Source organism: Dipodomys ordii, unplaced genomic scaffold, assembly GCF_000151885.1.
Source record: "Dipodomys ordii isolate 6190 unplaced genomic scaffold, Dord_2.0 Scaffold285, whole genome shotgun sequence".
Lineage (NCBI taxonomy): Eukaryota > Metazoa > Chordata > Mammalia > Rodentia > Heteromyidae > Dipodomys > Dipodomys ordii.
Window position 1 is genome coordinate 485,762 of NW_012267501.1, and position 24,885 is coordinate 510,646.

At 43.2% G+C, this 24,885-nt stretch overlaps 1 protein-coding gene across 2 annotated transcripts; it reads right to left on the reverse strand.

Moving 5' to 3' along the window:
* Cpa4 (carboxypeptidase A4) lies at positions 1-24,479 on the reverse strand. 2 transcript variants are annotated; one of them, XM_013036417.1, is made up of 11 exons: positions 24,364-24,479; positions 18,809-18,890; positions 18,284-18,418; positions 16,575-16,673; positions 13,437-13,538; positions 11,939-12,043; positions 11,109-11,219; positions 9,540-9,630; positions 7,122-7,321; positions 6,143-6,227; positions 1-534 (listed from the first exon to the last, which is right to left on the reverse strand). In XM_013036417.1, exons 1-11 carry the CDS (start codon positions 24,429-24,431, stop codon positions 347-349), a joined length of 1,266 nt encoding a protein of 421 aa, XP_012891871.1. In that variant the 5' UTR covers positions 24,432-24,479; the 3' UTR covers positions 1-346. The 2 variants fall into 2 exon arrangements, with proteins under 2 accessions (XP_012891871.1, XP_012891872.1); XM_013036418.1 differs by lacking the exon at positions 16,575-16,673 and having other exon boundaries at positions 24,364-24,434.
* Between the last annotated feature and the right edge of the window lie 406 nt (positions 24,480-24,885).

Genomic DNA, 24,885 nt, shown 5'->3' on the forward strand with positions numbered 1-24,885 from the left:
ATTCTAAAGGTGAGGTAGAAACATGCTGCCAGGGAAGGATGACCCTGAGTATGGCCTGTCCAACCAGCCACATGAAAGGAAAGGTTCAGCTGAACAACGGGACCAAATTGAGAATGTTGGTGGACATGTTCTTCATGGGCACCCCACCAGGAGTGGGGCTGGAAGGGGACTGACCTGGGCGCTTTACAACGCAGAGGGCTCTGACTCCCCTGTGAAGAAAAGAACTCATTTACTTGATCACTTTAATCTCAAACTACAATCCTTTTTGGCCTTCTAGAATCAAAATATGTTAAGATACTTGAGTTCGATCAAGCTCATGACCTTCACTTTGTGTGGAGGCCCTGGTCTAGTAGAGGTTGTCCCGCACATGCTCCATGATGGTCTTCAGCCCCAGCCAGGTCTCCTCTGCAGTGGGGATGATCTGATTGGCTGGCAGAAGGAAACCATAGTGCCCAGTGTCCCTTAACTCAAATGTGAATGAGTACTTGATCCCGTTGTCATAGGCCCAGTCAATGCTGCTCCCACTAGCTGGATCTGTAAGTCAAAAGAGTAACATGATTGAAGTCCAATTGCCTTTAAAACTCAGAAAGAGCCATAGCTCTACCTGCCTGGGGTTCCTTGGGAGCCTAGAGTTATTTCTGCAAGCCATCGCCTCCCTATAATATACATGCCCAAAGGACACATTGGCTCCATCCATAGGTCTTAGGACAATACAACATGAAAGTCTGTACTCAGCTCAAACTAAGAGACTTGAAAGTCTCCATTCTGTCACTAACTCATTGTAATCCCTCAGGCTACTCAAAACTAATCTTCTCATAGACAAAGTGTATGGTAGGCACTTCCAACATAAACCCAAGGACCCTCGTAGCCCTTGCCAACATGGAAAAGGCTGGCCCAACCTTGTAACTAACAAGCCCAAATAGAGTTGTCATGAAAGAACTTGGGATTCTGCCTTGCTCTCTCTTGGGTCACTCACTCTGAAGAAAGCCAGCTGCAGTGTTGTAAGGACACTCAAATAGCCCAATCAGGAGATGGATGTGAAGAACTTTGACTTCCTGCCAATAATAAGCACTAACTCACCAGACACCCCCGGCCCCGCCACACCCAAGTAAGCCAGACTACAAACGCTTCCTTGAGCCCTGTAAGCCTGGGGTTCACTACAGTCCTGGAAAACATCTGACCCCAACCCCACAGGAAATCTTGGGCCATAGCCACCCAGTTAAGTGTCTCTTGACTTCCTAAACCCTGTAAAGCATATAAGGAAATAAATATTTATTGTGTTAAGCTGCTAAGTTTCAAAACTTCTTTACATAGCAAGAGATAACTGGTTTACAGAGCAAAAGAAACACATTCCTTAAGAATCCCTTTGCCAAAAGGCTTGAGAAGGGCATGGAGCCTATTTTCCTGCTTCTTCCCACTCAAATTCCACTTCTCAGACAAATTTGGTTAAAAGAGAGCAACACTGTTGATCTTGTAGGATAAAATAGGGTCAATAGTTGGGGTGCGGGTGACTTGTGCCTGTAATACTAGCTACTCAGGAGGCTGAGATCTGAGGATCACAGTTCAAAGCCAGCCCAGGCAGGAAAGTCTGAGACTTTTAATTGGAGAATTAAACACCAGAAAACTGAAAATGGTGCTGTTGCTGAAGAGGTAGAGAACTCACCTTGAACTGAAGAGCTCAGGGACAGCACCCAGTCCCAGAGTTCAAGCCCCACAACCAATAAAAAAGAAAAAAAAATAGTGTCAATAGTTGCTATTATTTATTCAGCATCTAAGTAATGCTGGTTATTATATTTTAAAAGTTTAAATTTATGCTCTCATTGTCTTTTCAAACCTTAAGGAAGGTATTACTGTCCTTGTTTTACAGATGAGAAAAAAAAAAAAACGGTACAAAATGGATTGCTTATCTGGGAACTTCCAGGTGGAAATGACAATGCTAGAATTAAATCTAGGTGGACCTGAGGAGAAAGCCTTGGATTTCTTCAGTCTACTTCATTTCCATCTATATTAACATGTCTGTTCAAAAGGCAAGTCTTTTCACCTTTCCCTTATTCCTGAGAGAAGCAGGAAAAAATCTTGCTTCCACCAAGATTTTTCCCTGAGGCTCTGCTGTTGTCTGAAATCCTTCTGCCATTTCCATAGCCTCTCTTTACCCAGTCCAAACAGACAATGCTACTTTAACTTTCTAGAGGTTCTTTATATGTCAGAATCAAGTATCTCAACTTTTTTTTAATTCAGGAAGGCAAAAAAAAATAAGGATTATAGTTTGGGATTAAAGTGATCCAGTTCATGAATTTCACTTTAAGTCCCTGCTCAATGTCCACTTATTCTTTTTTTTAAGTATTTTTTATTGTAAAGATAGGGTTCAGAGGGGTTACTGCTATATGAGTAGGGCAATGAGTACATTTCCTATTGAGCATTGTTATCTCCTCCTTTGTTTCCCCTACCATCCCTTCCCTCCCCACCTCCCCACCTCTTCTCTCTCCCCACCCCGAAGTTGTAAAGTTTGTTTTCAACATAGTGTCTTGTATGTCTCATTGTTATAATGGGTCAACATGTATCCTTGTTTCAGCATTTTGTTATTTCCCTTCCCCCCCCAAATTAGAAAATTTTATATACAAAATACAGGACACTGGAATCAAATATAGTGACAACAGGAGTTATACCATGGGGAAATAACATACAAAGGAAACAAAAAATTCACATAGTACATTAAAAACAACAGCGACCAAGAAAAAACATCTTGTGTCCTTATCTTGGGGTTCATTTCACTTAGCATCATCTTATATGGTCATATGTACATAGCTTTTGACCTTTTCTGCTTGTCTGGTAAGATTATCCTAGACATGTACTAGTTATTGCAAAAAAGGGAAACCATGAAACCTATGTTTCTTTGGGTCTGGCTTACTTCACTTATTATAATTTTTTCCAAGTTTTTCCATTTCCTAACAAATAAGGTGGTGTCATTCTTTCTGATGGAGGCATAGAATTCCATTATATATGCATATATAGATTACATTTTCCTGATCCATTTATCTATGTCCACTTATTCTTTATTTAAAAAAGAAAAAAGCAAGTAGCTCTGTGGCTCAAAGTGGCAGAATGCTAGCGTTTAGCAAAAGCCCAGGCCCTGAGTTCAAGCCCCACAACTGACAAAAATCAAACAAATATGAGAACATATTTTTGTTTGTTTCAAACAAACAAAGCCTAGGTTCAAACCAACCCTTTCATACTTGCTAGATAGGCACCCCACCACTTCAGCCACACTTTCCAGCTTTATTTATTTTTTGAAAAAGATCTTGTGGGGGCTGGGAAGGTGGCTCAGTGGTAGAGTGCTTGCCTTGCATGCATTTGGGTTCGATTTCTCAGCACCACAAGCAGAAAAAGCCAGAAGTGGAGCTGTGGCTCAAGTGGTAGGGTGCTAGCCTTGAGCTGAAGAGCGGAGGGACAGTGCCCAGGCCCAGAGTTCAGTCCCAACACCGAGCAAAAAAAAAAAGAAAAAGATCTTGTGGTTTTTGTCAACACCAACCTAGACAATAATCCTCCTATATCTGCTTCCTAAGTACTTGGGATGACAGGCAAGAACCACTACATTTAGCTTTTTATTGAGATGAGGTTTCATCTCCATTTTTTGTTGGTCTAGGCTGGCCTTGAACCTTGATCCTCCAAATCTCCACTTCCCACGTAGCTGGGATTATAGGCATGAACCACCATGCCTACACAGGAGTATACTATTGACACTGTTCTACACACTGTATTTCTCAATGAGCAACCGAATGTTCCTCCCTATTGGCACATTTTAATTCACCTCATTCATCCAGGTGCAGCCTAGTGCTTTATTGTCTAAATGCATAAAAAGTGTTTTTATGCAGGACACTCCAGATTGGCATTTGAAATACTCCCAGTCTTTCCTGATGATAAATAATATTGTCCCAAACATCTTTAATACTCATGACATATCCATGAGTCAGATGAGCATACTTTATTTACATCTAAGCCCTTCATGGATCAGAATGAATGAAGAGGAAGGGAACCAGTTGCTAAAGGCAGTTGGTCTAAGAACAATTCAAGCAACCACTTATAGTCTGACAGAAGGAAGAAGACATAAAAACTCTAAAAAGCTGGTACAAGAAGAAAAGGGGCAAAATAAGCTGAGGCTATTTAGCAGAAGGACCTTACAGTCCAACCTGGCACAGCATGACTTCAGGACATAGCAACTACTCTTCAGAAAACCACTCAGTCATGAAGAAGCGGACTGAAACCTCTTCTGTAGGCTGTGTTTAAGAAGTCCATTTTAGAATTACTTTCACTTAAACAGTTAATCTAAGAAGAAAAGATAAATATCAAGTGTGTCCATAGTACATGCCAGAAGTCTTTGAAATTAGATAGTATGATTATACAAAAAAAAAATCCCTCTTTGTGTTTTTGGGAAAACCTATCAAGAATACTGAAGACAGGCTTTGAATGTGAGAAGAAACTCAGAGCTCCTCGACCCTCCAGGGTCTCTTCTGTGGGAGGCATCTGGTGAGTGTCTCTTGATTTAGCACAGCTCAGGCTGGAGAGAAGAATTTGTTTGATGTGCAAGTACAAGGTCATGCTTTGACCCCCAAACAGGGACCTTGGTGACCCCCACAGATCTTTGGAGAGGCCTCCTCTCCAGGATCCTAGCAAGTCCCCATGGGTCCAGGATTGACTAATCAAGCAGAGAAGGTGGAGAACGTCTCAGGATGTGTCCTCTGAAGAGCTCCCATTCCACAGCATAAATAACAATAAACCATGAATAATTTAATAGATTGTTGCTGCAATTAGCAACACAAATGCCAGCATCCTGCTAACTGCTTTATGCAGCTCTCTGGCCTGTGAAGCAGAGGAAGGTGCTGAGATGGAGCACCTTCTGAGATGGAACTCAGCACTGAGATGGAGAAGGGGGAGTGGAGAATGTAGCATCTTCCAGAAGACAAGGGCTGAGGGGAAATCTAGTGGGACAGTGGGGGCGGGGTGATGGTGCTGAATTCCAGGACTGAGGAAAGAAACACCAGCAAGCTTGCAGTCTCTGGAGGGATCAACGCAAAGAGAAGACACTGGAAAGGGGGCTAGACTTGTGCTTTACATTTACATTGGCATCTGAGAATGTAATTTTTTTTCCAAACAGGAGCATTAGTAGATTGACTCCCAAAATAAGGGATATGAATTGCTCTGATGAAATAGTTCATCTAGGAATCAAAACAAAGGTATCTCCTCAAAATATGGCTACAAGGGATTAAGCTTCAAAACTAGGTTCAGGAAACCAGGTGTGATCCACACCTATAATCCCAGCACTCAGGAGGCTGAGGCTAGAGGAGTAAATGTTTGTATTTGATTTTGGTACCTTGTTATTGTATATCCATTTATCTGAATTAGGAAAGGGAAGGGGAAATGATCTGTACAACTTGCGGAGGTGGGGGGGATTTAGAGGGACAGGGAAAGTAGGAGAAAAATGAGGGAGGTGGTAACAAGTTTGACAAGAAATGTACTTATTATCTTACTTATGTAACTGTAACCCTTCTGTACATCACCTTGACAATAAAAAAAGAAAAAGAAAAAAAAATGTTTGTGGCCAGCCTAAGCTACATGGCATAATCCTGTTTGGGGAAAACAAACAAACAAAAAAACAGTTTGGGAGCACGGTGGATTTTTTTCTAGATGCCTGAAAAGAAGGACCCTCTAATCCTCCTTGTTCATTTCTGATAGGAAAATAGACCCTCCCCCACCCCCTCCACCACCACTACAAGCAATCTGCCATGGCAAAGATGGGTTCCCTTTGAAAATAGAAGGACGGGCTTGCTAAACCTTTTGATACACTATGTCAAGATGCTTAATGCAAGATGAAGAATGCAGCTTCTACCCAGCTGACAGGACATAACTCATAAGGGCACGTGACAAATAGCTCAAGCGTACAGAGGACGCTGGTGAAGACAACTGTCTGCTGCAGCTAGTGTCACGCAGGCTGGACATAAATCTAGTCTATTACTAACCACAAAAACAATCAGACAACATCCTAAGGAGTGTAACTTTCCCCTCCACCTCCTTTCCTCCTGGAGCACTGTCTAAAGGGCGCGCGCACACACACACACACACACACACACACAGAGCAAGTACTCACAGACGGTGGTACAAGTTGGGCCCACTTGGTACTTGGTGCCTGACAGGGAAGCCAGGGCTTCAGCTGCTTGCCTGGCCACATCATCCTGGGAAGAAAGGAGCAGAGTAAGAAAGGACAGACCCTGAGTCCTGACCCTGGGAGAGAAGTGTCATGTCCCAGAGCATGAGGGAAGGCCAAGTTATGTTCAAGTGGAAACTCTGGAATGGAGAAAGCCAGAAACTAGTCCCCACCTAGCCATGAGCCTGGGTGGGGCTTCCTCTGGCTGAGGGTTGTGGGCTGGCTGTGGCCTACGCTCATGTCACACTGATGATCTCAGCCCTCAACTCCTCATTCTGAGGTGACTCACTGGATAGGATGCTGAACTCCTCTGGGCAATGGCCTACACCTCTTCCTTGATCAGAGCAAGGGCACCTCCCCCATGTATGCTATGGTGCCAAGCACACAGCTCTTAGCAAACCATAGACACATGATACGTTCCTGTCAGGAAAATAAGTGAGACAGCCAGGCAGGGTCAGTTACATTTTTTTTTGTTTTTGTTGTTTTGGGCTTTTTTACTATTCCTGGGGCTTGAACCCAGGGCCTGGGCACTGTCCCTGAGCTTTTGTGCTCAAGGCTAGCACTCTACCTCTTGAGCTATAGTTCCACTTCTAGCTTTTTGATGGTTAATTAGAGATATGAGTCTTACAGACTTCCCTGTCTTGGCTGGCTTTTGAACCACGATCCTCAGATCTCAGTAGCTAGGTGTGAGCCCCGGGCCCCTGACTATCAGTTATAGTTCTTGAAACTCATAGGAGACACAGAAATAAGAGGGACTGTCTTCCTCCTGTCCCCAGTAGGTCTGATAGCTCATCCCAAAGGTCTAGGCCCTTAATGACACCTACTCAGACTCCTAGACTTGCTCTTAGGCTGTAGTTGGCCTCAAGGTCTGGACCTCAAGGTCCAGAAGCCTCAGGGCCAGGTAGAGGCTGCCATCACTCACCAGCTCCTCAGCATCGGGGGCCTTCTTCATAGAGTACCCATAGGGATACATCAGCAGCTGAGAGTAGCTGTGCAGGTCGATGAAGCATTTGAAATTCCCATGCTTCTGAATGAAATCTACCACTGATTTCACCTCCACTTCAGAATTGGCATGGGGGCCGTGGTATACTTCAGAACAAGGGTTGTCACTGGCTCCTGTTCCTGCCGGGGAAAGCCAACCAGAAACAGTGACCCACAGGCCAAGAAGACAGAAGTGAGGATACTCAGTCCCTAACAGAGCTGGAGCGAGAATAGACAGCCACTGGCAGATGTTCCATAAGAACCTATCGAGGTATGGAGCCTGGGAGAGGGAGGGCAGGGAGGGAGGCCAGGGGCGTTGGAGCTACCACAGCTGAAGAGGAAAATTGTTAGGACTTCTTCAAATGGATAGAGTTGACCTTGTATTGTGCCAATAGCTGTTGTCATACATAATTAATATCATACTTGAGAATGAGTTGTAATTAATAAGTATGCTAGATAATTAATATGAATACCAATAAATAATGAAAATGACTCCATTTATTCTGGTGTCAACTTATTCTCTTGGTTCAGATCTTAATGGCCAACCACTGCCAAAAATAATATATTGTTGTGGCTACAATTTCTTGATTCTTTGACAAGCGTTTAGAAATATTGCTTTCAGTATTAGTTCACCATACAGCTCCCTGGAGGGTATGTGGTATGTATGTATATGTGTGTGTGCGCAACAACCCTAGTTATGAGAAAATCTGGCTTGACATTGACACCCACAGGTCCCACATTCATAACAGCTCCTTTCCTATGGTTATTATTCCCCACCTCCGATGATTTTTGTGGTATTTCTATGCAAAAGGAGATGGGTACTCATAAGAGGGGGGTGGGGCCCAGGGGAGAGGGGGAGAGGAATGAAGAGGGGGGAAAGAGGAAGAATGCAGTAAGAATTCACTATAAAATGAACTATACAACTTGTGAGTGGGGACAGGAGGAAAAAACTAAGAGAGAGCAAGGGAAGGAGTGACATTGTGCAAAAAGAAATGTACTCTTTACCTGACTTACGTAACTCTAACCCCTCTGTATATCACTTTTATAATAACAATAAAAAATTAAAGAGAATTCATTGCATAAACCACAAAATCAAGAAAACTAAGGGAAAGGATGGGTTGCAGGGCAGTGAACATATTGAAGGAGTGACGCAGATCAAGATGCATTGTGTGCATAAACTACTTTGTTAAATGGCAGAAAAAAATCAATACATATCCTAAAAAATTAAGAGCAAGGGAATATAGAAATGAAGAAATAGAAACAAGAGGGGTTTTAGTGTACTGTTTTCAGCTAGTTTCTTTCTTTCCTTTGTTGTCACTGTTTTTTTTTATTTCTGTACTCTTTTTCTTATAAGTTTCTCTGATTTGGGGAAGGGAAGGAGAATCACAGAAGTGGTGGGACAAAAGTTGAACTAATGCAACTGTGATACTCACAGCACAATATATCGGAAATGACCTTTACAGCTTGGGGAGAGAGAAGTTGGAGGGGAAGTGGGAGAAAATGAGGAGAGGGAGCAACACTGTTCAAAAAGAAAAGTAACTGTAACCCCTCTGTATATCACCTTTACAATAAAATTTAAAAAAAAAAGAGGGAGAGAAGGGATGGATTGAGAAGGATGGGTAAGAATATTGAAAAGGGTGACATTAATCAAGACACATTGTATTCATAAACTGTTCTGTTGACTGGCAACTCCTTTGTGTAACTATGTAAAGATAATAAAAATATTCCCTAAAAAAACTCTCTAGGTATAATGGCTCCTACCTGTAATCCTAGATGCTCAGAAGTCTAAAGTTAACCTGGACAAAAAGTCTGTGAGACCTCATCTCAAACAATAAAAAGCTGGGTACAGTAGCAGTAGCAATTGGCTGACTCCTAGTATAGCAAGAATTGTAAATAGGAGGATAGCAGTCCAGGCCAGCCATGTTAAAAAGTGAGACCTCTTCACAAAATAACAAAAGCAAAAATCCCTGGGGGCATGGATTAAGTAATAGAGTGTCTAGATCCTGAGTTCAAACCTTAGTACTACAAAAAAAAATTAGATACATATATAGATAGATAGGTAGGTAGACAGATAAATAAGTGTATGCATATGTAAACCAAAAAGAAAAGAAAAATTATCATGATTATACTCATAATGCAAATACTCTCTGTCCCACCATTCTCTCAGGAGGCCAGGCAATACTGAATCATTCTTTCAAAATACAATAATCAAAAATAAAAACAATGTATAAACATAAAGAGCCTAAGACCTGCACATACATCTCTTGTGAATGGAGCAATGAAACTCTTTGGATGCTGGCTCTGTTCAGCTCTGTTCAGTTCAGGGGGACAGGTTTGTTCAATGTCATTTCCTGCCTACCTGCAAAGCTAGCATTCCAGTTTCGGTTTGGGTCAGTACCGATGCAGCGGCTTCCAGGGTTCAGAGACCGTGTCTTCCTCCAAAAGCGATTCTGAAAAAGCCACCAAACACCCAGAGTAGGTCATGCAATAAGAGCAGTGAATGGTTTCTCTAGGAAATAAGAGATGACTGCAAGAGATGGCTGAGCTGCTTGTGACCCTGGACTCCTTTCCTCCCTACCTATGCAGCCTGTTCTCAACCCCCAGACCAAGGAAGGTTTGCCCTTCTGACTTTAAGAAGGAGACTGCCATCCAGTTGAGTGTGTTGGCTCAAGCCTGTCAACCTAGCTATTTGGTAAATGGAAAGGGGGGGGAGTGTGAAAGTTCAAGGCCAGCCCAGGCATAAAGCTTATGAGACTCCATCTCAACCAAAGGCTGGGCATGGTGACATATGCTTGTTATCCCAGCTACAGTGCAATGGTGTGTTCCTGTCATCTTCAGCAACACAGGGAAGTGTTAAGTAGGCGGATCACAGTCCAGCCCTGGCCCAGGTCAGAAGCTAACTTGAAAAGAACCAATGCAAAAGGTCTGGAGGCATGGCTAAAATGGTAGAGCACCTGCCTAGGAAGTGCAAGGCCCTGAGTTCAATCCCCAAAATTGCTAAGAAAGAAAAAGAAGAGAAAGACAGAGACAGAATGGGACTCCCCCAAAATGCACTGATGAAAAACTTTGTATGCAAGTTGGGACCAGGCTAGTCCCAAGTGAGTCTTCTGCGGCCTGTACAGAAGTGAGATTGATGGTCCTTTACCTTTGTGATACCCAGTGCCCCAGAAGTGCACAGCACCTATTCTATTCTTGCCTAAATAACTCCATCTGAATTTCAGTCAAAAGCTCAACTAGGGAATAAGGAAACAAATTAAGTGGCAAAACAAAGAAGCTATCAGCCAAATTCAAAATGTGAGACATTCTACAGGAAATTATTTGGTTTCTCCTGCAAATGAATGACATTTTAAAAGGATGTGTGGGGGTGCTTCTGCTGCTGAATAAGAGAGGCAGCTGAGACACAGCCACCAGATGCAGTGTGCAGACCTTACTGACTTCAACACATTGACTCCTAAGAGACATTTTTAAGATAATTGGGGGAGTTAGATGATATTAAAGAATTTCCATTAATTTTTCAAATGTGTCAGTAGGGTATAGGGCTTAGGAAATTTTTTTATTCTTCTTATAATAATAGTTAGCTAGAGATGCATACATAGGTAGTTGTGGGGGGAATGAACGTGTCTAGGATTTGTTTTAAAATACTTCAAGGAGAAAATTGTGTAGGAGAGAAAAAAGATGAATAAACAATTGGTAAAATGTTGATAATTGTTCAAGACCCATAATAGCGAGTTCCTTTAGACTATTCTCTCTAGGGAAAAACTAAATAAATAAAGTAGTCTCTGGTGATTCTCAGTGTTGAGACTGAGCAAATGAAATCCTCACAAAGCTCATAATATCGTGTGGGTAGAGGCTCTCTCCAAAGCACTAGCCAAGCAGGGATGTCGCCAAGCCAGTTTCAGTCCTACCCCAGCCCCGTGGGATTACTCACTTGGGTGTGTGTATACACATATCCATCAGGATTGGCCACAGGCAGCAAGAAAATATCTACTTTCTCCAAGATGGAGGTGATAACTGGATCCTTCTGGTAATCAGATACAATCTAAGCAGAAACAACATGCTTTCAGTCAAGCTACGGCAGGCTTGTTGCTAGGTCTAACCTTATGTCTTCCCAGGACACCCAGTACCTAGAATGGATGCTCCCAGAACAGCCTCCACCGTTGAAAACTTCCTAGGATTTGACACTCATCCCTCCCCCGCCCCCCCCCACACACACAGGGGCATGGTTCTCTGCAAAGCTCTCTGAACCCCTCAAAATCCAGGGACAGGGCTTATGATTGTGCCAACAGCAATGAGATGATGGATGTTTGCTTTCTTCATGTTTTCCAGGGAAGAGATTCTATGTACACTGCTCTTCCCTCTCATTGCTGGCTTGAAACAGACTTTCTGGAAGATGCTAGCAAGGTCGCAGAGGTCTTATGGGGTTTGGGGGATTGAGCAAAGCTACTCTATCTTTGGTGCCAAGTACTGCTTGGTTCCCTTTGTAGAGCCCACTGTAGGTCAGTGCTTCAGGCCCACGTTTGCTGTGCACTAGCTTAATCATTGCCACTTTGTCACTTAGCCACAGTGGGCTGGCCAAGGGGCTTTGACCATTTACCTGTCACCTCTGAAGAGCCCCCAGCTTACTGGGGCTCCAGACCCCATTCTATGCAGAGCATCTTCTCATCTAGTCCCTTAGACCCAGCTATATGGAACTCCCCTGGCCTGCAAGGGTTCCCTTGGCCCCATCAGGATCCTTGGCTAGGTCCAAAGTGATATGACCTTCCTCGCTGTCCAGATGGCAGTAGCTTGTGAGATCCACTCTCGGGAATGGATGCCTGCATTCAGCCAAATGGCTGGCCGCTGCTTGTCTCCTCCCGTGCTGAACTGCAGAAGAGAAGAGGCCAGAAAATGACCTGCCTGCCTGAGTTTCCACTCACCTCTCCTCTCCCCAGCTCGATCCTATTCATTTAACTCATTTAAGATAATTCCGAGACCAAATGTTCCTGAGGGCCCCATCTATTTATCAGGCTTAGTCGTGACCAGCAAGCGTAATTGGTTGGCTGCAGCTCCAGGCAGCCTGAACCTCTCCAGCACTGGGAGCAAATTGGGAAGGAAAACCAATTGTTATTGTGGATTAGAATGCTGGTGCCATTAGAGATAATAGTATGTCTCTGAAAGGCTTCAAATAGTATCCCAACAGAGAGAGACACAAGGGTGTGTACAGCAGGCTGTTGGGTTGATGCAATAAATGAATTCAGTTTTAAATTAGGAAGAAGAGGGCTTCACTGTAGCTCTTTGTAAATGGCATTAATGAATTCTGCCTCCTGTTTTTGCCACAGTGTTTGGACCCCTTAGGTCAGAGCTTGGTACTAATGAAGCCAGGGTCCCCATCAGATGGGCAAATAATCTAAATGTAATTATTTTAAAGCAACCAGCTCAGTGGCAGGTCTCCCCTACCAGTGGTTCACTATAAGTCTGGGGTCTTGAAGGACTTATAGGGAGTTGAGGGTTTGGCAAATCCTTGAGCCATCAATAAATGTTCTATGGTATAGGCTCCGATTCCTTTTGCTTTGGTCAGCTGGGTTGTTTATATCATTTATGTCACTGTCATTATTTTCTATCTCCTTTGCCAATACAAACCTGTATCTGTTAGAAATATCTGAAAATTTGGATCAGAGGCTGGGTGTAATATTCTAACAACCCTAAAATTAACTTCCTAAATAACTTTTTTTTTTTTGGTCATTTGTGGGGCTTGAACTCTGGGCCTGAGCGGTGTTCCTCAGCTCTTCAGCTCAAGGCAAGCCCTCTACCACTTGAGCTACAGCACCACTTCCAGTTTTCCGGTGGTTAATTGGAGATAAGAGTCTCATAGACTTTCCTGCCCTGGCTGGCTTTGAATTGTGATCCTTAGATCTCAGCCTCCTGAGTAGCTAGGATTACAGGTGTGAGCCACCAGCCCCTGGCTTCCTAAGTAACTTTTAAAAGTAAGTAGAATAAAGTTCATAAGTCTATTCCACCTTTCCTTGCTTGGGAATGAAGGCAAGACTGGCTAGAACATTCTGGAATACTAGCCATCTTCCCTCTAATCCTGTCCTTCAGCCAAAAACGTGGAATAAGATGTGCTCCTTCTAACTGTCTCTCATTAAACAATGAACCTCTGCCAGGTCCAGATCTAGTGCGGAGAAGATGATCACTATTTCCTTCAGTGGTAAAACAGCTTGGAATGTAGGCTTTTGGCTACATTCAGTTAGGACCTTGCAAGGGCCTGGGACCTCACCTTCAGGACATACATCGGTCTCTTTTCAAATGTCTGTCCAATCTTCACTCTTCTTGCCAGGTCTGGAAAATCTGTAGCAATGCTGTCCATCTCATGGTAAATCTGAAGGAGAAAATAGTAAATCTAAGGACAAATTTTTAACAGTTTTTTTTTTTAGATAAGGACTCATTACATATTTGGCCTCAACCTTAGATCCTTCTGCCTCAGCTTCTCAAGACCTGGGATTTTGGGTCACTGTGCCTGGTTTAAGAAGGCCTTTTTAAAATTTGTTCAGCTCTGGATAGGTATGTGTGAACTTTATCATGTCAGTCTTAAACTATGTCTTCTGGTTGACCATATTATCAGCATGGAATGCGTATTTCAAAGAAAGTGTCTAAAGAGTCCTTTTGTGCGATTTTCTAAAGAATAATACCTTGCATTTGTCCACAAACTTATAGTACACTCAACTATACAGATATTGCTACAAATTACATAGCTATTGCTATAAAGTGTGGTCGTTTATTCATCCTGGGTTGGACCAACAGAACAATCCCACTAAGCAAGTTCTCTGTGGGCAAAAATAAAGTTTGTGCCATGTATCTAATACCACACACATATATTAAATACACTGTAAAAATTTTAAAAATAGTTGCATTCATAAATGTTGTTAATAATGTCTCTATCTCTGTGGGCCATCTTGCTTAAGATCTCCTCAATTATAGACACCCCACTTTCAAGTGATAAAGACTTGAAAATTGTAGCTAAGAATGCTAAGAATATATCCAATTGCTTTGTGGGGGCGGAAAGAAAAGAAAATTTGATTTAAATAGTTTATCCATTTTCATTTTTCAAGCCATTTGGAGGTCAAAAGAAGGAAATGAATTTGTGTAGTAGTTAAGATTGGATGAAAGAGCTAAACACAGAAGGAAAAGGTGCAATCAATACAGAATAAAATCAAGCTTAAAGGGTTTATGGACTGGCAGTCAATATAACATACTGAGCAGAAGTGAACAAGTAAGCAAAAATCAACAACAAAAACCCAAATACATAGGCAACCAAATAAAGTACAGAAGAAGTGACTCATAATGAGCTTCAAAGCTCAAAAAGGGGAAACCATAGATGGAAAAAAATGAAGAGGAAACTACCATATTAGAGAACTGGAAGTTGAACTAGAAATGGGCAAATTTGGCTTCCAACACAGCTTGGAAACTTTATCCCAACACTGACCCCTAGAGAGATGAGGAAAAGCAAAGTAGCTCTCTGGGGCCATAAAAGGAAAGAGAATCACCCAGGAAAAGTTAAAATTCCAATGTTATATCCAGATATAAGATTCAAAAATCACACTATCAACTACCTCCAGGACACAAACAAAGGATGTGGAACCAAAACTCTGGCAGAGACAATCATGAAATTCCCACTAGAGACCTAAGCAAGCTTAAACAGTTATAAGCTATAAGCTGTTCATAGCTGTTTTTAGAAAGAACCCAAAATGAGCAAAAGAGGAGGCAGCTGGCTCAGAGATACACAGCAAAAGTCCTTGAAGGAGCAGGAGATAGTTGGGAGCCAGGCATCAAAGCCTGGCTCAGATAGCCAGGAGATACCCTCCCCACCCCCCACACCCATAATCCTCAAAGGACATTCGCAACTGGTGAACTCAGCTGGGGAGAGTCCCATGGCCATGAGGCTGTCATGGGTTTGATGGCTGTGTGAGCCTTGAGTTCTGCTTTCCTCAATGACCCAGACCACCGAACTCTTAACTTCATCCATCTGTTTGGCAGATGTATGCTACTGGTCACAAAGAAGGGTCAATGGGCAGTGTTATTGATTTATACACAACAAACAAAGCCACGAATAATCATGGGAAAGAAGTGAAAATAGTCATTTCAGTGATTGAAATAATCAACCACTCATCCTGAAAAGCAACTTAAAATATACATCTCACAAAAAGTATTCCAGAGCCGGGCGCTGGTGGCTCACGCCTGTAATCCTAGCTACTCGGGAGGCTGAGATCTGAGGATCGAGGTTCAAAGCCAGACCAGGCAGGAAAGTCCGTGAGACTCTTCTCTCCAATAAAAACCACTACAAAACTGAAAGTGGCGCTGTGGCTCAAGCGGTAGAGCGCTCGCCTTGAGCTGAAGAGCGCAGGGACAGCGCCCAAGCCCAGAGTTCAAGCCCCACAACCGACCAAAAAAAAAAAAAAAAGTATTCCAGGAACATTGTTTATGTATGAAGAACATTCATTAAGGCAGGTGAAGGGAGAATAAGTTGTGTGTGTGTGTGTGTGTGTATGCACTAATATAAGGGCTTGAACTTAAAGCCTGGGTGGGTGCTGTCCCTAATTTTTGGTCTGGTTATTGGAGATAAGTTTTTCACAGACTTTCCTGCCTGGGCTGGCTTTGAACTGCAATTCTCAGATTTCAGCCTCCGGAGTAGCTAGGATTACAAGCATGAGCCACCGAAACCCAGTTGAGGATATAAATTTTGATTTGAGAATGAGTTCCTGAGCTACTAAAACAATCAGGCTAATGAAGCAGACACTGGGGGGGGGGGGAGGGGCTGGGGGAAAGGACATAAGAAAATGGTGTGGGCTTCATGGTGCAGTCCCATACTTACTGTCTCTTTTGATTTTTCAAGTCCCTTTTGATTTCTCCCTTTTGTATGAAATTACTCTGCTCCAAGCTTTTCATTTTGAAAATCTGGCTTACCTTGAAAGTCATCTATATAAAGTGGTTTCTAACTAAGCACAGTACCAAAATGCATTATGTAACTAATATTATACATTATAAGTTGTCCTGATAAATGAATGGAAATATTTGGTTAACCTTGGAAATAACTACTTGTCGACTTGCCCGGAATAAATAACATTTTATTCCAGGCAAAAGATTATAGTGGGGGTGGGGGGAGAGGGTTGAATTACAAAGACTGAAAACGATTGCAATTATTTCACCGCTTTCCTTAAGAGATTGTTTGTGGAAAGGAGACTGGATGTGGGGGGAAATGTCCTGTTCACATTTCACTACGCTCTTAGGTGTTGGTGGAGTTAAACAGCCTGAGAATTGGAAAGGAATGAAAGTGCACATGTGTTAGCCCCTCAATAAAAAGATAATGTACTGAAGCTGGAAGGAAGGAGAGAGGTTACAAAATTCAGGAAGCACTCACAGCATCGAGAGAGTGATAAGCTCCATAGTTGAAGTTACTACCACTCCGTTCTTGCCCTTCATTGTGTCGCATTTCTTCATCTTCATTATCTAAAAGGGCCTAAACAGAGACACAACATGTTGTTGAATTGATCCAGTAAAGACGGAAAATCTGGCTTTTTTCTTGCTCTGGCTTGATATAGGGGCCAGCTAAGATGGCAGCCCAACTGTCAAGACTTAAAGAGGGCCAATTATACAAACAAAAGATTATAGTAGGAGGAAATGCAAGTTCATAGTGTCTGCTTCTCAAAGAGCTTTAGATTTTTCACAACAACATACATTATAATCTCACTGTTTTATGGGGGTTTGAATCAATTCTATGGGATAGAACAACAAAATATCTGTTTTTATTTTTTCTAAGATGACTACTTTCTAATATTGTCAGTTCTACTGAAGCATTCCAATATATACTGTAATTCTAATACTCAGGAGAAAAGTCGTTATCGTCTGTGTTCTGACCTTCATGATCAGTATGGTACAGTTTAAAAACTAAAATATCTGGCTAGGTACCAAGTCAGCTCAAAGTCCAGCAGGAAAGTCCATGAGACTCTTATCTCCAATTAACCACCAAAACCTAGAAGTGGAGTTATGGCTCAATTGGTAAAGTGCTAGCCTTCAGTAAAAAAGCTAAAGGACAGTGTCCAGACCCAAAATTGAGGCCCCAGTACTGGCACAAAAATTTATATACACATATATATAATATATATGTGTGTATACATATTATATATATATATATATTATACTGCTCTTAAAAATAGAGGTCATATTTCTTTCATGCAGCCATAAAACTTTCCTTCTTGGTGTCCAATTTATATTCTACCATTCAAAACCTGCTTACTCTCTGTAAAGAACATATGTGCTATTTGGTTATTCTATACTATGAAATCTCTAGCCATCAGCCTGCATCTGGTACCCAGTGCCTCTGAAAAACGCAGCTTGGGAAACCATTCAGAAACAAAGAAATTCTTATAACCACTCATACTTTGAAGGTTCCTGGCAGATGTCTGTGACATGTGAGGATGATTAGTAAGCCCGCAGCTGCTCACGCCATCAGGAAACTCATGGGCCAAATCACCAATTAGTCCATAACCTAGCTCGGTGAAGGAGACAACGTGAGCCAGACACTATCCTGCTGTTCAACACGTGCCCTGGGCTGGGTGGTGGCATTCCCTCTACTGGGCACAGTGGGTGACAGTCTCCCTTTCACGAAGGGCACTTCTTTTTACTGGTCCCCAGTACCATCCCACCCACAACTCTTGCCTCCTAACATCAAACACAAAAGGAAGAGGCACATTTATGTTGTACCAGATACTGTGGAGCATTTTATATACATTGATTATAGAATCTTCTCAATACAGTATATGAAATGAGTATGACTGGTATCTTATTGGTCTTATTGGTATTTTATTGATGAGGAAATGGAGGCCCAAGAGAGTGAAACTTGTCCAAAGAAACTGTGGGATTTGAATCCAGACACTGTCACATGCATTATCCTTATCTACTGTGACCTACTGTTTCTCTAACAAGTTACTGTTCTTTCATCTGCCTGAAATTTCTACATCTAGCAAATGAAAAAAGGCGACAGTAGACTTAAAAAATCTCTCAGGTCTTCTCCTGACTGCTGGTGGCTTAGTCCTACACAAGATCAGTCTGAAACCGTGGCCTACTTACCTGCAGGTCTTCAATTGTCACTGAGTACTCCAAGCCCTGGGACTTCAGGAAGGATTTGACTGGCAGCAGACTGACAGACGGAACCAGGACATCCACAGGCCGACCAAAAGTGGAAGGAGATTTCCAGACATTGAGCTGAAAGGAATAGAAATCAAACCAGGCTAAAGGATAGTTCAGGTAAAACACACAATCAGCTCATTCTTGTACAATCACTACCAAAAGCCAAGCTGATCCCTGGGGGGCTGAGATCTGTTCAAGGGTAAACAGGGGCCATTTCACAATTGTATCTAGTCAGATCTACCCCTCAGGCAGTGCCTGGCAGAATCTAAGAAGTAAATCCAGAGCAGCTAGAAGGATAGAGGTCGGGTCTTCGTCTCCCTGGGCCATCCACTGTGATCTACTTCCCAGCTCCTCCTCCCGCAATCTTCTCAATGGCACAAAAATCTTCAAGAACAGAAGTAATAACTCCAGTAGTAGAAGAATCTTCTCCCAACAAAGTCAAGAAGTCTGAAAAGAACCATGTACCTTGAAGTCATCCGAATTCACTAGCTGAATCAGTTTGCTGATCTCCTCTCCATTTCTGACATTAATCCTAAACACTTGGTCCCTGAAGAAGGGATGGGAGAGAGGAGGGAAAAAAAGCAAAAGATAATGGTGAGCTTTCAGCTGGCAAATAAACCCCAAACCCACAATCCCAGACAGAAGTAGGCCGAATGAGAGGAAATGGTCTAGTCTTTGGTTATAATGTATAGCCATTAAAAATAAGACTACGTGGCAAATGTGAAAAAGTGCTTATGGTATAACTTGAAGGGAAATAATATTAAGTGAAAGAACAGGACACAGAATTGTATGTGTGCCATGATTACAAGTATGGAAAAAGCAGATGCTCTAGAAGGAAAACAGACAACAGAAATATACCAAATGCTGACAGCGCTCAAGTTCGGGTCATGAGATTATGGATGACTTACTTTTTTTTCTCCTTGTATCTGTTTTCTGTAATGTGGTCATATTACTTTATAATGAAAAACACATATACATTTTACAGAAAGGAATGTTCTTGGGTTACATGCAAAGCTCACTGAAGATGTAAAGGAATACTTCTTCACTGTCGGGGGTTGAGGGCTAAAACCTCTGGGCTGAGAAGAGCTAGGAAATCAAGCAGACCCTCCATCCTGGGAAGGTGGGCTGCTACCTTCTTCCAGAAAAGAGAAGCAGGGAGCTTGTAGCCTCCTCTCCCAACCCCAGAGCCCAGGATACGTGTGCATTCTGAGATGAATGCTGAATGCAGCCCAGGGTGTAAGACTGAACTCTGGGTCCACTGATGCTTACCAGGTCCTGCAAGGCCCCAGAAGGGCCCCCCCCATAGCCCAATCCCTTTCTGGTTTGTCTTGCATTTCTTTCATATACATTATTTAGCTTCTGCAGCATTGGCAGGGGAAAGAGGCCCTGACATCCTGTGTGGTGAGTGGGAGAAGGCTGGACATGAAAAGCTGCCTTTGAACTCTCAGCCCGCTCAGGGAGCCAGGGGAGCCATTAAGTGGTTGCTAGGTGACAGGCCCAAATGAATCTATACTAGATGCTGTCACATGCGTCATCTCTTTGACGCGCGTGAATGCAGGAAGGGCTGCTGGGGAGAGCTGTGGGCTGAAGGACCTGTTGACAAGAATAAATGATGCTGTCACAGGGAACTAAATGTGCAGCCTCATGTGGCAGCTCTTTATCAGAAAAACTGGTCCAGGCCAGATGGACCCTCAGGGTTTTCCTTGGTTCTAGAAGGTCCTGGGGGGGAGGGGTTCCAGAGATCTAGGCCAGCACAAAGTATTACGGCCCAAGGCAGAGCAGCTCCCAGTGCAGGTGGCTGGTCTGGAGGAGATGCCCGTGTGAAAGCTCACTTTCTCCCTCCCCAGCTGGTCCCGGCAGGGTCCTAGAAGGAAACAGCACCACAGGTTGCCTGGTGGGGGAGCTCTGGTGGGGCAGTACTTGGCTGAACCTACTACATGATGAATATGGTTCAAGTTGTACCTCAAGGGTTCATTGCTGCAAGCTTGGTCTCTAGTATGGCAACCTTGGGAAGTAGTAGGTGCTTTATTTTATTTTATTTTATTTGTGAACATACTGTACAGAGGGGTTACAATTACATGGGCAGGATAATGTGTACATTTCTTACCAAGCATTGCAGCCTCCTCCTTTGGTTTGCCCTTCACATCCCTTCCCAGCCTTCCCCCTCCCCCCCAATCCCAACCCTTCTCCGCTCCCCCCTTCCCCCCCCCAGTAGTAGGTGCTTTAAGAGACAGGTCCTGTTAGGCCCTAGAAAGTGATTAATGCTGATATCTTGGAGTTCATTTTTGTGTAAGTGGTACAAGCCCGGAATCTCTCTCTAGCTTCCTGTATTGCTACGTGATCTCTGCTTCTCACACATGCCCACATCAGGATACCATCTGCCATGTTTTGGCGCAGACTGGGGCTCCTTACCAAACAGATAGAGTCCCCAGTCCTGAACTTGTAGTCTGCAAATCTGTGAGTGAAATAAATTTCTTTACACGTTACTCAGCTCCATGTATTTTGTTATAGCAACAGAAAACAGACTACAGAACACATCAGGCTCACAAAGAGTTGTACTACAGCTCTGAGAAGATGAAGAGTTCAAGGCAAACAGCCTCAAAAAGTAGAGAGAAGGGCATTAAAATGGGACCTCCTGTCTGAGGACTAAGACCAGTCTGCTAAACTCACACTCTATCACAGCCTACTCCCAACACTCCAGAAGAGAAGCAGACAACTCAGAAATGGGCATTTTAGAAAGTGTACACATTGACAACTCTAGTGGCAAAATTAGGCATTTGTAAAGCAACACTGCCTAGAGCAATCACAAAAGAGGGGAGAGAGAAGAAACAGGAAAGGGGGAAAAGGAGGGATATGGAAAAAAGAAGGTTTGGGGGAATATGAAAATCCTGGCATATGTTCACCCATAAACAAAGAGGGTGCATTTTACTTTGTCCACAGTGGTGACTTTGCAACAGAACTCCCCTACCCAGGCCCAGTCCACAGCAATGGAACACAGTGATTTCAACTAGTCCTGATGATGACTAAGTCCACACCCCATTTCAATCAGGATCTAATCATCCAAGCTGCAGAGGTTAAAGAAACAAATGTGGGTAGTACTAAGAAGATACCAACTAGGCAGGGCAGACTAGCTGGCCCAGATGAAGCCCCTGCCCCATCCTCCACCTCTCCATGTTCTTCACTTCCAACCCCCCACTAAAAATCCCAAATTCACCATGTACTTTGGCCTTTGAAAAAGAGATTACTGCCTGCAGTCTTGGCTATTTTCCTTAACTGACTGGCAATCTCCTACTTGGTCTCCAGGACAAGCTCATATCATCCATGAAGCTTTCCCTAACCAAAATTTCCCTAACCAAAAGTACAGTTTTCAAAGAGTACTAAACAGCAACAGTGATGGTAGGGTCTAACATTGTTTTCATGACCATCAGTACATGGACACCTAAAAGCAGAGTGGGAAGGGCAGTCATTCTCATTGTCCTCGTTGTCATGGTCTCTATTTGGAAAATGCCCTCTCCAGGTCATGAGCATGTAGATGGTTGCCTACATCCTGGAAATTCTAAGACTTTGAACTTGAGCTCTTCCAAAAGAAGGGAGTTGGACCAGGAGGGGGAACCTGTTGAGATGAACAAGTTGCTAAGTCTAACTTTCCTGTTCTACATGAGTCTTCCGATAGCTCCTCTGGCTGTCTTCAAACCCACTTGGCTGTTGGCAGTGACGGTTGTGGACGCCTTCTCGCTCACCTCATATTCACCCATGATTCAGACAATCTTGGGGACAGAGCTCCCATCCCTTCCCCTGTTATCATGTAAGTAGAGCTTCTCTTACCTTCACCCCCAGCCACGCTCAGCAACCACCATGAATAATATTAAGAGATGGTTTCACAGAATTCTTAGATGCTTGCCAATTACCACAGAGACTACAACCAGTTCTGCAGCTACTCCCTGTTTTCTGCCTGCCTGACACCTCCAGATGTCCTGGCCATTGTCTCATCCTTAAAATGACTAATAACTAGGACAAAAGACACTAGCAGAGCACCAGAGAGCAAGAAGTTAGGAGAATCAAGAAGAAGGGAAGCAAATTGAATGGTAAAAAGCAACCATCATCTTCTCCACCACCCAAGTTCCTGCCTGGTCTCCAAACCACTCAGATGCTCAGATGTCAAGTTCTCTGTGCTAGACATATTTGTTGAACTGGATGACCAGAGCATGTTAATGGGAACTCTGGCAGAAAAGATTGCCCTACCTTTGCTGGGATCCCTACTATGGAGCAAGAACAGACCGGGAGGAGGGGAAGAGAATGACTCAATTGGTTAAAACCAACCACAATTAGCAATCAGCTCAGGCACACAGCCCTTCCTGCGTTCAACTCCTGCAGTGAGCCCTCTGGGGCCCTGCCCAGCTGTCTCAGCCCAGGTGCATCATCAGAGAGCTCTGTACCCTGAGCAATAGAGATTTTTCAACCACGTGAATTGCTTCAGTGGGAGCCTGACAGAGCTATGCGTCAGCTCACACAGCAAGCAAGTGTAGTTAGGGCACACCTTCTGCTGAGCTGCTAGTGGAAAAAAAAATCTCCTTCCCTGGCCACCTGCTACACATAACCCCTCTGAGCTATTTGGCAACAGACATACAGGTATGAACAGTCATCATTATAAAAATTAGTCATATAAATAATATCATATAAATAATTGCTTCAATAAACAGCTCCTAAGTTCCCTCAATCAGGTAGTATAATAGAGTTAGATAGACCATTGAGATAGATGATTCTATTTGGAGAATAACTTGTGTTATAGAAAAAATAAGGCCTGGCTTTTGTATTCCATTCCAGCTCCCCTGTGTACCAGCTAAGTAGCCTTGGGCAGGTTCTTTAACCTTTCTAAAGTTGTGTTTTTTCATGTTTAAATTGAGGAAAATAACACCCGTGCCTGGCAGAGTGGTTACATGATCCAAAAGATAATGTACATGAAAGCTCTTTGCAAATAGCAATGCATTATGAAGTAATGAGTTATTATAATGCAATCTTCTAGCAAGGCACCAAGCATCTCTTTCATCTCTCCTATCTTCCAAATTTCCCTCCTGTGCAAACCTCAGAGCTTCTATGTGAAGCCTGTTAAACATGAGTGTGCAACACATACACAGAGTACAGGTGTGTGGCCCTGCCTATCAGTACCCATAGCTGTGCCTAGACAAGACCTGTTAGATCTCCTTGTCCTAGAAGTCAAGCAAAAGCACCAGCTCTACACAGCTTTTACCATTAATAAAGAGGGGAAACATGAAACCTACATTTTTCTCTTCTTTTTTTTTTTTTTTTTTGGTCAGTCATGGAGCTCGAACTCTGGGCCTGGATGCTGTCCCTGAGCTCTTCCGCTCAAGGCAAGCACTCTACCACTTGAGACACAGTGCTGTTTCTGGCTTTCTGGTAGTTAATTGGAGATAAGAGTCTCACAGACTTTCCTGCCTGGGCTGGCTATGAACCGCAATCCTAAAATCTCAGCCTCCTGAGTAGTTAAGATTACAAGTGTAAGCCATCAGCTCCCAGCTACATTTTTCTCTTTCATCATGGCAGAAATTCCCAACAAGCCATTTCTGGTCATGATTTAGAATTAATGATGTAGGTTTATGAAAGTTGGAGGTTCTTGAACTGACTTTACAAATAAGAAATAGGAAGAAAAAGAATTCACAGATTAGGAAGCTGGAGAAGGTCTATGGAGACTATTTGCTCTAATTTCACAGACAAAATCAGGTCTCACACAGCAGTCATTTATCCAGGGGGACACAGGGACAAAGGTGAGACAGGTCCTCTTTCCTCAAGACTCATCTAAGACATAACACCCTTTCCTTCTCAATTCTTGGACTGGTGGTGTGGCTCATATGGTAGCATGCCAGCAGTAATCAAACAAGCCAAGCAAGAGCTTAAGGACCTGAGTTCAAAACTACTAGCAAAAAGAAAAAGAATCCAGATCATCCTTTTCAATCCCAATTGGTTCCTATTTTGCTGAAATATTAAGTACAAAAAAAACTTACCCAAAAAATTTTTCTCGGCTGCAGATGCCTGGCCCAATAAGGGCCCCAAAGAACACTATCCACCACATGTCTGAAGACGAGTATTGGTCACAGTGACTGAGTCAGGTTGTATTTATAAGGAGCCCAGGGCAGGCTCATGTCCTCAGAAATGCTAATATGACTCCCAAGCACCCTTGCAACTCTGCTGGGCGGAGCCCTTACCAATGCCTCTTCCATTCCTTTCCAGTGATAAAGGCCAGCCTCTCCATTTACGTGGTCAAGAATTCACTCCCAGGCTGGAAAAGTCCTCACCATTAGTACCATATTTTTTACCAGGTGATATCTAACTAGTGATTTAAAAAAAATTAATGAAGGCTGGGAAGGTGGCTGAGTGATAGCTTGCCTTGCTTGCATGAGTCCCTGGGTTCGATTCCTTAGCACCACATAAGCAAAAAAAGCCGGAAGTGGCACTGTAGCTTAAGTGGTAGAGCGCTAGCCTTGAGCTGAAGAGCTGAGGGACAGTGCCTAGGCCCAGAGTTCAGG

Excerpts from the sequence above, each read along its gene's own strand:
- Cpa4 (XM_013036417.1), bottom strand. The coding sequence starts at position 24,431 with ATGTGGTGGATAGTGTTCTTTGGGGCCCTTATTGGGCCAGGCATCTGC. Across the intron at positions 18,891-24,363 it reads AGCCGAGAAAAATTTTTTGG|GGACCAAGTGTTTAGGATTA; the intron begins GTAAGTTTTTTT and ends TCCCTTCTTCAG. Across the intron at positions 7,322-9,539 it reads CTGGAATGCTAGCTTTGCAG|GAACAGGAGCCAGTGACAAC; the intron begins GTAGGCAGGAAA and ends TTTCCCCGGCAG.